Source organism: Cardiocondyla obscurior, linkage group LG20 (genome assembly GCF_019399895.1).
Source record: "Cardiocondyla obscurior isolate alpha-2009 linkage group LG20, Cobs3.1, whole genome shotgun sequence".
NCBI classification, from domain to species: domain Eukaryota; kingdom Metazoa; phylum Arthropoda; class Insecta; order Hymenoptera; family Formicidae; genus Cardiocondyla; species Cardiocondyla obscurior.
Window position 1 is genome coordinate 3,117,658 of NC_091883.1, and position 15,991 is coordinate 3,133,648.

General features: G+C 38.4%; 2 protein-coding genes and 1 long non-coding RNA gene across 5 annotated transcripts; 2 read left to right on the top strand and 1 right to left on the bottom strand.

Annotated features, from left to right (window-relative positions):
• The first annotated feature begins 1,428 nt into the window (after positions 1–1,428).
• Positions 1,429–12,891, top strand: LOC139110497 (paramyosin, long form). 2 transcript variants are annotated; one of them, XR_011547002.1, is made up of 16 exons: positions 1,430–1,819; positions 2,950–3,006; positions 4,642–4,728; positions 4,846–5,012; positions 6,470–6,707; positions 6,789–6,908; positions 7,098–7,247; positions 7,352–7,498; positions 7,617–7,833; positions 8,022–8,149; positions 8,233–8,345; positions 11,087–11,282; positions 11,363–11,491; positions 11,627–11,998; positions 12,181–12,633; positions 12,838–12,891. XR_011547002.1 is itself a non-coding variant. In XM_070670330.1 (15 exons), the coding sequence occupies exons 1-15, from the start codon at positions 1,703–1,705 to the stop codon at positions 12,571–12,573; spliced, it is 2,631 nt and encodes an 876-aa protein (XP_070526431.1). In that variant the 5' UTR covers positions 1,429–1,702; the 3' UTR covers positions 12,574–12,891. The 2 variants fall into 2 exon arrangements, 1 of the variants encoding a protein (XP_070526431.1); XM_070670330.1 differs by having other exon boundaries at positions 1,429–1,819; positions 12,181–12,891.
• LOC139110509 (paramyosin, short form) lies at positions 8,378–11,080 on the top strand. The gene is made up of 2 exons (XM_070670350.1): positions 8,378–9,194; positions 10,042–11,080. Exons 1-2 carry the CDS (start codon positions 8,877–8,879, stop codon positions 10,636–10,638), a joined length of 915 nt encoding a protein of 304 aa, XP_070526451.1. The 5' UTR covers positions 8,378–8,876; the 3' UTR covers positions 10,639–11,080.
• Positions 12,892–13,141: 250 nt separating the features above from the next.
• Positions 13,142–14,891, bottom strand: LOC139110510 (uncharacterized). Of its 2 annotated transcripts, none has more exons than XR_011547007.1 (5): positions 14,742–14,891; positions 14,639–14,665; positions 14,404–14,559; positions 14,173–14,323; positions 13,142–13,995 (listed from the first exon to the last, which is right to left on the bottom strand). It is a non-coding gene; the product is annotated as an uncharacterized lncRNA (long non-coding RNA). The 2 variants fall into 2 exon arrangements; XR_011547008.1 differs by having other exon boundaries at positions 14,404–14,504; positions 14,742–14,888.
• Positions 14,892–15,991: the final 1,100 nt, after the last annotated feature.

A 15,991-nucleotide genomic window follows, 5' to 3' on the forward strand; every position in this document is an offset into this window, starting at 1 on the left:
CTCTTTACACATTTGCACGTAGCGATTTAATATCCTATTATTATCAGATCGTAAACAAAAGAATTTAATTTAAACAGACACCTCTGTACGTCTTATTTAACAGTTAACAAAAAAAAAGAATAATTATAATATTATTAAAATTAAATTAAAAAAAAATTATTACAAGTGAAAACTACTTTTCTGAAGGGTCGCTTATCAGGAAATTAATTAAAAAAAAAAATTAGACGAGAGAGAGAGAATGAGACGACCAAACTTCTCGAGAAACATAGGTCGGAAAGAGACGGGCGAGAGATGAAAGAGCTATTTTTGAGTTTGGTCCAACGATACGCCATTTCTTTGCCACAGTGAATTCTCCACTAGAGAGAGCTACTTCTTCGAGAAGACTTCGTGGAGTGAAGAAGGGGATGAACATGCGGAGAAGTAGCCAATCTCAAATTACTGGTGGGCTCCGCACTAGGCCGACCATCGCACCTTTACCCACCGTCGCCCGACCTTTTATAGACACTCGCTTGTAGTGGGGCGAGGTGGGAGGAAATGATATGAAAACTGGACGATTCGATGAAAAAGAAAAAAAGAAAATAAAAAAAAGAAGCCCCCGGAACGACTGTGCAATTTTACTCCAGCCAAAAAATGAAAAATTTAACAAAACGCAGATTGAAAACGTGGTCCAGCTCCCTGCCGTTTTCGGCATTAAATGTTAATTAAACTTTTTTTGTAAATGAAAATTGTTAGACAAAAAGAGAGTAGTACAGAATTTAATAATTATTGGTTTAGCTGTCACAGTGTTGAAAGCCGTGAAAATCATTCTGATGAACACTTTGTATATGTTCTTTCGTGGTGGGAAATGAAGCGTGTGACTTAAACAGATGAGACTTTCGTCACATCCGTTCGAATCTGTTTTGATCCCTGCGAAACTCTCATCGGCGTGTTTTCTACGGATTGTTAATTGTTTTTAATTTTTTAAATCAACTCTGCACATGACTCCTACGTGTAATCAGTCATTGTTACACAATTTAATTGAGAAAATATTTAAAAATACCACACGCACGCACCACACATGACAAATGAGCGCTAAAGGAATTTTTTATAATTATGACGTTCTAAGGAATTATTCTTTGACTATTTAAAAATGTAATTTTAATTTTGGAGCTCGTGCGACATAATAAAGATGAAAAGATCATTAAAGAGTGACGTTTTCTGTACAGGAGGACCTTCGCCGATGCTGCAGCCGACCGGGTCGATTTGGCAACTACCTTTGGTGAACGTGGGCGTTCACCGTGGCTCAGAGATTGCCCTCGACGATGATGAGGATGACCAGAACGTCGACGATGACGAACGTGTTCCTGGTGGGGAATCGAGCGTTAACGCGCTTGCGTCGCTCGTCGTTTTGACGAAGCCATGGAACGGCTGGCGCGCCATACGAACGACGACGGGTCGCGCACTACGAGTAGGGCGCTGGTCGGCTCCGAAACCCCGAAGAGGAGGAAGAAGAAGAAGATCGTGGTAGAAGGTGGAAGGTGAACTCGCCAACGACTGCGGCCGCGGCGATTAGACTTAGCCAGAGGCGGATCGGGAGACGTTGCTCGAAGACGAAAGGTGACTTCCCCAAACGGAGGATTCGCCGAAGGATTTTAATCCCGGAGGATACGAGAAAAAGAACTCGGAGCACTGTTGAAAGCGAGTAGAGGACGAAGCGAAGAAGATGTCTTCAGCGGTTGCTAAAAGCTCTAAGTACACGTACCGCTCTACCGGCGGTGCGGGTACTGCTGATGTTAGCATCGAATACAGCGCCGACCTGAGCGCTCTCAGCAGACTCGAGGTAGGTCCTGCGAAAAAAGTGTCTGTACTGTGCCCTTCGGTAGGAGAGAGAACAACGTCGACGATGAAAAAAAAAAGAAAATTGGTATTTATTTTCTTGATTACTTCGTTTTGTTTAGAAGTCGCCGAACAAATCATAATTAAAGTAATTCTTTTATGAGAAATTAAATTAAGATAGGGTGAATACAAGGCTGATAAAATAAAAAAATAATTTAATATTAATACGTTTGTTTATATGCTAGTAATTAATTTTTATGAAAAAATTATTTAATAATCAGAAAATAATTGGACGATAATTGTTTTCTTCCGAGGTATAAAAGGTAGCTTAAGAATTCGAGTTATAAATAAATCGCAAGGTTCGCCGGGCCATTCGGTACCCCAGCAATTACGTTTATGTGACGACGACGAATTGAATGGACCGACGTCCAGCTCTTCCTGGGGAAGACGCACGGTCGCGTCTGCTAACCGCTAGGGTCCTATCGAGGATAAAGTTCCAATGAAAGTTTTGGTGCGTCATTTGAACATCGACCGTCAGTGATAAGAGACTCCGCGGTGCGAACGTCGCGGAGCAGTGACCAAATCGCGAAGGTAGTGAACCGCGAGAAGTTCAGTGACCATAAGCGATGTTAGTGCCAATCCGACGAGGAAACAAAGTGTACGGCGCTCCGTAGCGATCGGGCTGCTCGGGCACGAAAATAGCCCGGTGAAATCAGTCCGAAAATCACGATCGTGCCAAAGCAAGGGCACGCCAGATCGATGCCGATTCGGGACATCGTGTTCGACGAGCGTGAAAGAGCGCATTGTCGCCCCCGCAGGTGCAAGTAAGATAATTTTCTTCATCCCTTGCGAGTGGTGGCCTGGCTGTCTTTGGCGATTTTCAAGTCAGCGCGTATCTCTTGAAATAACTTGAAGCGAGCGACTCGAAGACGCGCTAAACAGACATCGCGACGTCGTTCTCTCTCTCTCTCTCTCTTTCTTTACCGAGGACGAATCTATTCTGCGGAGGCTGTCCGTCTTTCCGAAATACCGGGTCTCCGCTCTCGGATATTTTCGTCGAACGATTACGTAAAGCACCGGCCCTCTATAACGGGCGCCGTGATACCCTTTAATCCTCGTTGCCTCTCTTTTCAGGACAAAATCCGCCTGCTGCAGGATGACCTGGAGTCTGAGAGAGAGCTGCGTCAGAGGGTGAGTGATACGAACGCCTTCGTGTTCTACGTAGGATATCCGCGCCCCTTTAAAGCCGCTTAGCACACAAAGAACGCAATGGCGAACATCGATAGCGCCTGCGATATTTGATACCAATTTTTTTTTCTTTTTTTTTTTCTTTTTTTTTTTAACGTCATGATTGTGCTTATTAAAATTTTGCCACATGCAGAAATAAATATACAGCTAAACGGACTAATTAGCTGTTTCGTATGTAATCTTGAAAAATTCTGAAACACTAAACATTCAACACGTAGCTGTTTAAAATTTTATTTCAACTTGCTTTATTAATTTTTTATTTTAATTAAGTAAGAAGTAAGTTCCGTAATCGAAGAGTATCACGTTTGAACAGAGATACAGTTTCATGTCGATGATATACATGTTAGATATCACTATCACTGAAAGTGGGCACAGAAACGAACCGAGGAAACTAATTCATCACAGAGTGGGGAGCAGTAGGTCGAAATGTCCAGCTCTTGAGTTGCACCTATTTTTAGGAAGCTCTTCGGGATCGTTCCCGCATTCCTGCGTTGTATTCAACACCTCTTGCATACTTTCATAAACGAGGGAAACGCTATCATAAAATCTCTGCGATCTAAATTTATAAATCTCAAACCAACATTAAAAAGATCATAAACACAATTCAAAAAAAAAGAGAGAACTTAAAAATTCTATAAATCAGTTCCATAAACACGTACAAAGAACATTTTATTCTGCACGCTTGAGCTAACGTTTCCCTAGTTACTAAAAATATTTTTTTAATTAAGCTACCGATTTTTCTTTGAAATTTCACGATGTCGTACGTTGCCGAAATTACATTTCTTGGCGGCTATATTTATTCGGTTACGCGTGCGTGGCGCGAAAAAAAAAAAAAAAGAAAAGAGCGCGATAAATGTCGGGAAAGTCAAATTTTACAAGAACTTCTCGGATTTCATTGTCTTGAAATTCCACAGAAATCGGTTTGGTGTATAACGGACTTAGTAATACGTGGGTTGAACCACTGCCAAAAATTTTCCTCGCGTATTTGAAGCTGTAAAGCTCGAAAATTGATATGACGGTTACGGCGCGCGGTGCACGTTTCAGAACACCTTACGTGTCTTCGTTTATATATGTGGAATGCATCGCCGTTACATTTAGGATTTGCAAATCTCAAACGGCGGGACAGAGCACGCGAAAGTAAATAATTTATCTGACTTCTCATGCGTGGTTATTATAAATATGACACCGATCTCAATCGCGCGGATTATTAAATAGCGAGCGTGCCACTGTAATAAAGAGCCGTAATAAGATATTAAAAAAACAAATGACGTACTTATATCTATACGAAATTTATATACGTCTAATTGATCGTACGATTACAATTTCATAGTTTCATACAACTAATCGTGGTATTGCGATCATCTTTTTTTAGCACTAAGTGCTTCGTTTGTAATATGAATAAGAGTCCGAATATAGACCCGCCACGCTCGAAAATAGATTGTCCTATTCACGACATGAAGTAATCTGACGTCAACCTGCCGTTAGGAGACGTGGCAAAGTGCGCCGTCATGTAATTACTTTCGAAATAGCGATTCCGAAAGTTATTCACTCCTTTTTTCCATATGTAATTTTTTCCAGATCGAACGCGAGCGCGCTGATTTAAGCGTGCAAGTCATCCAATTATCCGAACGTCTCGAAGAGGCCGAGGGTGGTGCCGAATCTCAAGTGAGTACTTGCAAAAACGTCTATTAACGTGATAATATTATATTAAACATAAAAATAATATATAATGTATATATAAATCCCGTGTAACGTAAGTTAACTGATGGCTCTTTCGCTTAGTTCGAGATCAACAAGAAGAGGGACACGGAACTGGCCAAGTTGCGTAAACTGCTCGAGGATGTTCATCTTGAGAGCGAGGAGACCGCACACCTCTTGCGCAAGAAGCACCAGGAGGTCGTTGTCGACTTTCAGGATCAGATTGACCAGCTTTCGAAAGCACGCGCCAGGTAAAAGAACCGCGGCCGTAACTAATGGATCTTCCCTTCGCTATTTAAACGTCACGGTGATGAACTCGTTAAGGAATCCTTATCATCTTTATGTCTAACTACTCGTCTCATTGTTAAGTATTTATAGATTCGACCATTTATTTTTAGCTACCAAACATAATGTTTTGACTAACCCAGCTTAACCGAGGCCGGAGATTTCGCCCGTAGGCTTCGAAAAGGCCTACGTTATACACATTCACGATCGCAAAGCAGCCACAATGTAAACGTTCGCCGATCTACCGCTAAAACGGGAGCTTGTAAGCGCGTTGCCAGGGCGAGTCAATAAACAGCTGACCGGAAATTCGGCGAATAGCAAGGAAGAGTCTCGTGGAAGAGACAGGACGCTAATAGGGAGGAAGTATAATGAATCACGATGTCACGTGCGTAATTATAACGCGGCTCGTCACAAACGGGAGTGACGGTGGGCAAGAAAATTTGCACGAATTATACAAGCCGCATTGGCCGCCATCCAAGCCGGAGAAACTGACTCGCAACTGAAATACGCGGGGTTTCGGTACCCCGGCACTTCTAAACATAGCCGCTTCTTCGTGGCGCCGATTTTGCTCGTACAAGGACGATGACAGCTCTGGAGGCACGCATTAATTAGATCGTTAATTGGCCGCAACGAAACGCGCGTGATGCCCGGCTTTTACCTTCGCGATCGTTCAATGGACAACGGAACGTTTAAGAGAAAACAATATCTTTCCCGCGAGCTGTTCACTCTGAGATTAGCTTTCGCTCTAAATGGTACTTTAAGAAAAAAATTAATATTGTATAATTTTCTAAAAATGTAATTTAAATTCGGCTGGCGCATAGTTGCTAAAAATAATGAGTGATCAACGCAGCTGTTAAGCCACTTCATAAACTGAACGACGCAAGCAGTGTCAAATTTAATCCGGCTACATTATCTTCGTGATTTCACTGCCGATTATAAATCGTGACCCACCCAAGTGCGACATTGACAAAACTTTTGAGCGTTGTAAAAATAGTAGAGTCAATCTATGAGTAACACATTCATCTTCGTTCTGCAGACTAATATGCGACTCTCCATTTTCTTATTCAATATAAAAGCGCACTGTCTCCTTCCGTTTCGCTCGTGCGTTCCCTCGTTTTCTCTCCGTCTTACTTTTGCAAGCACAGCTTATGACTATTTTTAACCGCGCGAGTCGCGTGGCAATCCACAACCCCAACGTTGGCTCGCCATATTAGTACACGCGACCGGCCAGAGAACCCCCCCACTATCTTCGGAATCAGCTAACTGACATCTTACACCCTCTATCGCGTGTAGGAGTAGAGTAGCATTGCCTGAATTTTTTATATTAAATATTAAAAAATACAATATATTTTATTCGAGAACATTATTATCGGAGATCTAATTATTCAATACTTAATTTTTTTTTTCAACTTTCTGGTTCCAGAGCTGACAAGGAAAAGTCTAAATTCCAGCAAGAAGTGTATGATCTCCTCGCCCAACTCGATAGTGTTACTAAAGAAAAGGTGATGTCCATAAAAACAGTTGAGAAGCTCGAGATACACATATCTGAACTGAATGTGAAGATTGAGGAATTAAATCGTACGATTGTCGATATTACCAGCCACAAGACTCGGTTGTCTCAAGAGAATATTGAATTAGTTAAAGAAGTGCAAGATCTCAAAGTAGGTTATTGATATTTTAAAATTTACTTAATTATATATTTGAATTTATTGCAAATTGCTAATTATTTAAATAAATTTTAGGTAAACATCGAGAACGTTACTTATTTGAGAACACAAATTGCGGGACAACTTGAAGATGCCCGCCGTCGTCTTGAAGATGAAGAACGTCGCCGTGCATTGGTTGAAGCTTCTTTGCACCAGGTATAATAAATTGATACTGACTTTTATCGAAGCAAATAAATACCTTGAATGTTTAGTCCCATCTTAAGTATCGAACTGTTCAATTTTTAATTGCAGATATTTAAAAAAATTAATGACATTTTTATTTTATAATTAAAAAGAAATTAATTTCGAGAGATGTGTAAAACTGATACTAACTTGAATTAATAGGTCGAAGTGGAATTGGAGTCTGTCCGCGTTCAGCTGGAAGAGGAATCTGAGGCGCGTTTGGATATCGAACGTCAATTGGTTAAGGCTAATGGAGAAGTTTCTGTGTGGAGATCGAAATACGAGACCGAGGCTAACGCACGTATCGAAGAGGTAATAGAATACTATTCTTGTGTCATTAAATCTTTAATTTCTCATTTCTCACATTAATTCAAATCCAAATTATTAACAAATATGTAATATATAAAATTACACAGGTAGAAGAACTTCGTCGCAAGTACTCAGCTCGCATCCAAGAACAGGAAGAACAAATCGAGACTCTGCTTGTAAAGATAAACAATCTCGAAAAGCAGAAATCACGTTTGCAATCAGAAGTGGAGGTTTTGATCATTGATTTAGAGAAGGTGAGATTAGTTTAAAATTTTTTTTAATCAGTTTTAGCTGTCAGCTTTGCATTAGCACTTTTTTTCTATATTTTTAAACAGAGAAAATAGTCTTACATATTTGTGATATTTTTTTAAGGCCAATGGAACTGCTCGTGAACTCCAGAAACGTGTTGAACATCTTGAGAAAGTCAACATAGAATTAAAGACCCGTTTAGATGAATCTCTCGCCATGTATGAACAAAGCCAACGTGATCTCCGCAACAAACAACAAGAACTGCAACGCGTAAATGCCGAACTCGATAAGACTCGTGAAATAAAAGACCAATTGGCTCGTGAAAACAAAAAACTTGGAGGTAATCGTCACTATTTTATTTAATCTGCAGATATAAAGCAATTATAAGCTTTAAAAAGGGCAGTCAAGTGTCAAAAATTTTTTTAATTCTAAAAAATTTTAATTTTACACATGAATAAAATTAATTTATGATAATTAATTCTAAATATTAATAGTTAGGTTTTATTAACGTTGATATCATTTATATAGATGATCTCAGCGATGCAAAGAATCAGTTAGCTGACATGAATCGCAGACTTCATGAATTGGAATTGGAACTTCGCCGATTAGAAAATGAACGCGAAGAATTGGCTGCTGCCTACAAGGAAGCTGAAGCAGTTAGTAACACATTTATATTAAAAATAAATGCCACAAAAATAAGTAATAGAAAGAAAATATAAAATAAAAATTTTAATCTAAGGGCCGTAAGATCGAAGAACAACGATCTCAGAGATTGTCAGCTGAATTGAGCCAGCTTCGTCATGAATTCGAACGCCGCATTGCCGAGAAAGACGAAGAGATTGAAGCTATTCGGTAAGTTTTTTAAAACATTAATTTGTTTTATACTAAAATTTTTTTTTTTTATTAAGTAAAATTATATAACTTTAAGAAAAATATCATACAATTGTTATATTAAAATAAGGTTTATATTTCATTCTGGGATTTAGAAAAAAAAAAAAGGAAATTATTTAATTTTATAAAATTAAATTATAAATCACAATACAAATCATTTTACGTGATTAATACTATTTTACACGAATAATGATGAGAGCAGTAATCATTCAATGACACGGCGCTATTAATAAAAACGATCAGTCGTGATCTAATTATTATTGAGAGGTGCTGATTGGTTGATCTCAATGAGGCAATCGCGAAGAAAACTACAAAAGATACCACTTAACCATCGGTCTAATTTTTGTGGACGATCTTGTTGCGTGTCACTATCATCTGCAGACCCGTTCGTAAACATCACAAATGCAACATCGTCGAAAGATTCATCACGCAATACATTACACAAAAATTATAAGAAAATACTATTGCGCAGACATTTGAAACACATCAGAAATGGCGAGTTACATGCCTCCAATTCACATGCCGTTAGAATCCAAGTGGCGACATTATCCCACGTATATTTACTCAAGAAATTACGGATACGGAATAAATTACTATCAGCCAATGATCGATTACATGGACACCAAGAGGCTCGCTTCGAGATCGTGTTCGCCACATTACGAAAAAAGATTAGAATTGCCTGAGTTACCCTGGTCCGATGGTAGAGTGTTGTGGGAAGACAAAAAAGTGCAGCCCTACACGAGGGACGATCTTATTAAGTACGCGATCGACGCTGAGGACGAGGCCAGAAGTCACCTGTCTCACTTCAAGGTACGCTGGTAGCGAGATACGCTGATGATTTTCACGAGGGAGAGTTTCTGTGAAAGACGAGGCGGCCCGTTCTTCAAGTGCTGCGCGACTTGGCGACGGCTTGACCTTTTCGGTTTCTAATTTTGGTCCCGCGGAAAAGCTTGCTTCGTTTCGAGTGACAATGATCAAAGACGTGTTCATGAATGCCGTGCGTAATTCGTGTCATTATTGACGTTGCTGCATTTTCTTGTGTCACAATTTATTTTTGTTTCCGAGCAGAAATGCAAAACTGCCAAAGCTCACTCGACGCAGCATTATAAAGAATTTTTAATCTTATTCTTCTTGAAACGATACGAGGGTGTGTAAAATTTTTTTAACATATTTCTTTACTTCAAAATGTTTTAACTTATAGCGGTGCATTTTTTTCTTTTCTAAAAAAATTTGCTGCTTTTGTTAGAGCAGGACAATTAACCGGGCTAACAAAAATACAGCGCGGTAAGTTCTGCGTCGAACGGTTTCTTGGCAGCTCGTTATTTGGATCGTTCCTTGCGGTTTCGATCTAGCTGGGGTCAGTTTGCCAAATCGTACGGTGCAAAAATTCATCTCGCCGGACGAAAGGGACACGAGACGTCCGGTGCATTGGCAGTCGCTCTTGAATCTCGCGTGAGGGTCGATCGGCGAGCAGCGACGATTACCCACGGCATTCTGGACCGCTGCAGTCTAAGTTTAGGCAAGCGCAAGTCGCGCAAGTGCGCGTGCATGAGGAAAAACGGCGGCGCCCGTTAGACCAGAGAGAAAAACACGGGCGATCGGCCGCGCAACGTAAAACTGACGCTGACCATCTGCCGTCTGCCTGACGTGGTTGAAGATAGCGAATCGCTCGGACTTCAGCTTGGCCAAGACCGTGCAGGCCAGCCGCGTGACCAAGGAGATTTTTCCGCGCACCGGGAAGGACCAGAAGCGACTGGCCATGCCGCTGATGTTCGCCGGCACTCGCGGCCACAGCGAGCTGGTCGAGGAAATGCAACGGGAGGCGAGAAGCGATATTAAGCTGCGGGCGCTGAAGGATGTTCAGATGATGACCGAGGTGAACGACGCGCTGGAGCACAGCAAAAGCCTGCGCGGCAAATCCGCGAGGTCGATAGAGTTCCACCTGAGGGCAGAGGCGTTAAAGAATCTGTCCAAGAGCCAGGAGCTGGCCGACATCCGGAAGTTCCAGCGGGAAACGGTACACACTCTCTTGGACGACACGGCGCATGGTAGATTGATGAACGAAAGGGCCAAGGCACTGATCGACGAGGCGAAGCTGACGCAGCCACTCAACGCGCTCAGCAGGGAGCTACGCGGATTCGAGCAGAAGTCCAGCAATTATTTTCTAGATCAGAGGTACCGAGACCGGGCGAGGCGAGAACTTTTGTATGGGTGTCGAGGATGCGAGTATTATAATGTTAAGCGTGGCAGATAGGTAAGAGCCGTGACCGAGTCCTGACCGAGTAGGTCATATTTTATTTAGAAGAACAAATATGCGTGAAATAAAGAAAAACGATGTTACTTCACGTTTGGCCTTAACGAAAAAGTTTAATTTTTTGTTTTGATGTCCCCTTTTTTAAACCGTTTTTAATGTTAATAAGGTAAAAAAGAATGAAAGAATTAGATTAAAAAATATTCAATCTCTAATGGTTCTGACTTTTAAGTGACTGTGTAAAAGCAGAATATAAATCCCAGGATGGATAAGGTAAACCTAATTTACGATTAGATAATAAGTAAAAAAAAAAATTTTTTTTAGAATTATTTTGAAAAATAATTAAAAATAAATACAATTATTTTTTTTTAATCTCTATAATTATGCAGATAGTGAAGGATTATATTTGAAATTGAATTAGATCCGAGTTTACATTGAGTTAAATTAATAGCAAACAGACCAGCATCGAAATCGAGCAGCTGAATGCTCGCGTGGTGGAAGCGGAGACGAAATTGAAGACCGAAGTACAGCGCATTAAGAAGAAGATGCAGATCCAAATTACCGAGCTCGAGTTATCTTTGGATGTTGCCAACAAGAACAATATCGATTTGCAGAAGACCATCAAGAAGCAGTCTCTCACTTTGACCGTAATATCAATATTTATTATTACATAATATATTTTTAAAAACTGATACGGCCTCACTACATATGCCAAATTATTTTTTAGGAATTGCAAGCTCATTACGACGAAATTCAACGTCAGTTGCAAGTGACCCTCGACCAACTGGGCATCAGTCAACGTCGTCTCCAATCATTGACAGCCGAGCTCGAAGAAGTCCGTGGCAACTACGAATCCGTAAGCAAAGACAGATTTAGTAACTTAAAAAAAAAATAAAATAAAAGAAGCTGTATGTAGCATATATTTGAAAAGTTTAATTTATCTTATTATATAAGCGTTACGTAACAGCTGAAAGTGAAATTCTGTTAAAAGGCCCTACGTGCAAAGAGGACTGTCGAGCAGCAATACGAAGAATCGGTTAGCCGTATCAATGAGTTAACTACGATTAATGTAAACATCGCTTCGTCGAAGGCTAAATTGGAACAGGAACTGGCCACCTTGGCTGGAGATTACGAAGAAGTCACCAAAGAACTGAGAGTCAGCGATGAGAGATACCAGAGAGTGCAAAACGAGCTCAAGCACACTGTTGAGATTGTTCACGAAGAACAAGAGCGTATTGTCAAGATCGAGGCGATTAAGAAGTCGCTGGAGATCGAGGTGAAGAACTTGTCTGTAAGATTGGAAGAAGTTGAAGCTAACGCTATCGTTGGAGGCAAACGCATCATCAGCAAGCTCGAAGCCAGGGTAAGAAAATAAATAAAATTTTTTAATTTCAAACATTTATTTTAAATTTTTTTTTATAAAACTTTACATAATTAATATTCACTTAAAATTTATTTCAGATTTTGTTAAGTTGTTGAAGTTTCCGTATCGTATATCGTGATAATCTTTAACAGGTTTTATTCTTATAACTTTGATTACCATAGATTCGCGACTTGGAACTCGAATTGGACGAAGAAAAGCGTCGACATGCCGAGACCGTGAAGATACTGCGTAAGAAGGAACGCAACATTAAGGAGGTGATGATTCAAGTTGAAGAGGATTCAAAGAACATCGCCTTGCTGCAAGAATCACTTGACAAAGCCTCCCAAAAAGTCAGCATCTACAAGAGACAGCTGCAGGAGCAGGAAGGCATGTCTCAGCAAAGCGTCACCAGGGTCCGCCGATTCCAGAGAGAACTCGAAGCTGCGGAAGACCGTGCCGACACGGCAGAGAGCAATTTGAGCCTGATACGCGCTAAGCACCGTAGCTTTGTCACCACTTCAACCGTGCCCGGTTCCCAGGTGTACCTCGTCCAGGAGACGAGGCAGGATCTGTAAAATAACCACCGTCACCCTATCCTTTGCCACTTCGAACGTTTTGTCGTCGTCTTTATAAATGTACGTGTGAGGCCACGAGTATATAATATGCATAAAATAAAATAGAATAATTGAATTTTAATAATTAACCAATCATGGTTAAAAAGCAAAACCTTTGATAATTACTTTTAATCAAATCAATAAATTTTGAATTATCAATTTTCAATTTTAAAATAACTAAATTATTAAATAAGAAAGTTTAATGCAGTACTTGATTTTAAACAGGCGTACTAAACATCGAGAGAGAAAAAAAAAAAAAAAAAAAGAAAAAGAAGAGAAGACGCGACATCAATCATCAATAAAGAGGCCAAGAGAGTTTTCAACGGGCCGCATGGCGTGTTATTTTCAAGGGGTTAAATTGGAGCAACCAGAAACGCGCACCTATAAACGTATGAATACCAACGCGAACGGTATTTACTGTCACGTAACGACCCGTCGTAAATTCGAAATTGCTTGACCAACGAAATGCGATCGCAACGAAAAACATTAAAGTAAAAGGAAATTAACGCTCACTACTTTAAAGATTTGCTCGAAGCATAAAGAAAACGTTGAAATTAAGAATCCATGTATCGTTTAACAAGTATATAAATGAAATTTCTAACCATCTTCTCGTCCCAATTATGTGAATGTAATTAAACTCGAGGGCAGAGAAATTAATGAAAATACAGAAGGAGAGCAGTGGTAATTCGAGCCATTCTTTTACGTGCAACTGTATTTAAATGAATAATTTTAATTCTATTCTATTACTACATAGATAGGTAACTATTGCCCCCATATACACGACTCTCACTGTACAACATACACAATAACCTATGTCAGCATTAATTTAATAAATAAAGTGAAATACGTACGTACGAACATGTATGTGTGCGCTTTGTTTCTTTCAGATTTCGGATAAATATATATATCTTAAAAATTCTCGTTTATTTAACTAGACGTCTTATAACAGAGAATAATCAGCAAATTGTATTGTATTTGCTGAATACAATTTAATTTTTACTTTTAAAAGCATGTTTGACGACATTTCTCTTTTATTATTAAAAAATATATTAATCGAATAAATATTCTAAGTAAACGAAATTATTAATATAATAATTTTCTTGACAACCGTGATGGTTGATTCCCGATGCTGTCTCGGTTTGCTGGGACGACGTTGGCGGCTCGTAACAGATTTCCTCGGAACTAACAAAATTTTCTGTTACTTGCTTGGTACATCATAGGCCAATTAAACGACAGAAAATTTTGTTAGTTTCGAAAAAATTTGCTGGAATCTGCCACCGTTGCTTCCGACAAAATATAATTTTTATATGTATATTTTGTTTTAAATATAAGTTTGCAGCTTCCATCGACATGTTATTTGCTTGTAAAGCTCTAATTATATATCTGAAAAAAACCATACATTTCTTTAAATATCTAATAAAGTTTTAATAGCGTATTAAAAATTCTTTTAAAAGATAAAACAAATGTAAAACATAATACAAAAAACGAGCTAATGTCGGATATAATTTACATTTTATTGATAAAAAAATATTACAGCTATTAATAGATTAATTTTCTTACCACAACATTAAGTAAAACCTTTTTTCCATGTAACTTTCAAGTTTTCAATACTCTTTCTCCATATATAACATGCATGTCTCGCTGATCAAGCATATAGGTACTTGTCATCTCAAAAACAATATTTTTTCCACATTGTTTTATGAACAAAATCCTGTAATTTTTTTTTATTTTTATTATGTTACCTTCTAAACTGTAAATTAGGTGATATTTTATGAATTATCAATAACTTACCTTAATTAACATACAGGAAAAATATAAACGCTAATACTTTCACCAATATCAAAAGTAAAAAAATTCTAAATGACTTCTTTCATTGTTTCAGTCCACAGCCCCTAATTACAGCAAGAAATATGCAATTCAACATCAAGACAACAAATCATCAAAACTCTGCCAAAAATAATTATAAATGTAAGGTACGTAATTAATTATTTTATTAATAGAATTATAATTAATATTACAAACGTACCTTTGGATAATACCTTTGGCCAAATAACTGTGAAAATATATTAATACATATTATTGTTGATAAAAATCTTGCAGTGTTTTACAGTTACGTAAATAATTTTTACCTCTATAGTTATTTTTCCGCGCAATTTAATTAATTTTTTTAATTATCCAAACTATGTCATTTTGTTGTTAAAATTTGTCATAACCTCAAAGTCGACAATCTCAACATTATTCTCGATCTGTTCGAGATGATGATGCCGGCAGGTGTCGGCTCGTAGTGGATTTTTTTGGAACTGTTCCCTCCGTTCTCGCCAACGCGGGGGCGGGAATAGAGATAGCAGCCATTATAACAAAGGCGTAGTCGTGGCGTTGGCGGGAACCGCGGGGACAGCAACCATTATAAAAAAGGCGGGGCCGCAGAGTTGGCGGGAACGACCTCTTGATCGTCCACCAACTTACTCTTCCTATGTTCCTAACACTTCTTAGCGTTTTCAGATAGTCGTATCAGAAAAATTCTCGGGATTAACAGACTTGTCATTTCGTTTAGGTTTACTTTCTTGGTGATCTATATGAGCGCATAATTAAATTACCGTTTTTATTAAATTATAATTGAGGATTAAGGATAGTTAATTCAATTTTTAACGGAATTATTAAATCGGTGAGTAAAAAAACCACAAAAGTTGTACCGTTGACTTAAATTGTTTATTAAAACTTCATCAGGCAGTAAATATTACAGAGATTTTTATTAGCGTCACGTTGGTTCTTCCTCGAGTTATTAGCATAATTGATAACGTTATGCTTATTAGGAAACTATTAATTAAAATTCTAAATATAAATTGTGTGTTCCGAAAGCGGAAAGATTTAAACAAATAGAAGAGGTAAAGGCCATACTCCGTTTTTAGACTACATAATTATGAAAATAATTATGAAAATACAGTAAGACAAAACATAGGCCTATATAAAAGTACAATCAACTTTTTTATTGCGCGTGTATGCAAAAGATAGCACTGCAGTTACTTTTTATGTGCTGAATCAATTAAAGTTATTAAAAAGACAGATAGATTAATAGGAATAAAATCAGCACACAAAATACATATACAGATGTATACTAATTTTTCAACCATAGTGAAAAAAGCTATGGAAAAACTACCCCAAATAATGCTTATGCAATGACCGCAATTCTTAATTGCTGACAACAATAAACATCAGCTATTAATATATTACATCACCTTAATATTTTAAAGTAAAAGCAGTTTTCGTAAAGACTTAATTTTATTTTTTACATAAATTAATGCTGAATTATATTACTATAATTGTGGAATACTACGACTGTATATATTTAATCTTGAAAAATATAGGGGTTTATATGTAA

Bases quoted from the DNA above. Each gene is read 5' to 3' on its own strand.
- LOC139110497 (XM_070670330.1), top strand. From the start codon at position 1,703: ATGTCTTCAGCGGTTGCTAAAAGCTCTAAGTACACGTACCGCTCTACC. The intron at 4,729-4,845 runs GTGAGTACTTGC...TCTTTCGCTTAG, and splicing joins AGGGTGGTGCCGAATCTCAA to TTCGAGATCAACAAGAAGAG. The intron at 5,013-6,469 runs GTAAAAGAACCG...TTCTGGTTCCAG, and splicing joins CTTTCGAAAGCACGCGCCAG to AGCTGACAAGGAAAAGTCTA.
- LOC139110509 (XM_070670350.1), top strand. From the start codon at position 8,877: ATGGCGAGTTACATGCCTCCAATTCACATGCCGTTAGAATCCAAGTGG. The intron at 9,195-10,041 runs GTACGCTGGTAG...ACGTGGTTGAAG, and splicing joins GTCACCTGTCTCACTTCAAG to ATAGCGAATCGCTCGGACTT.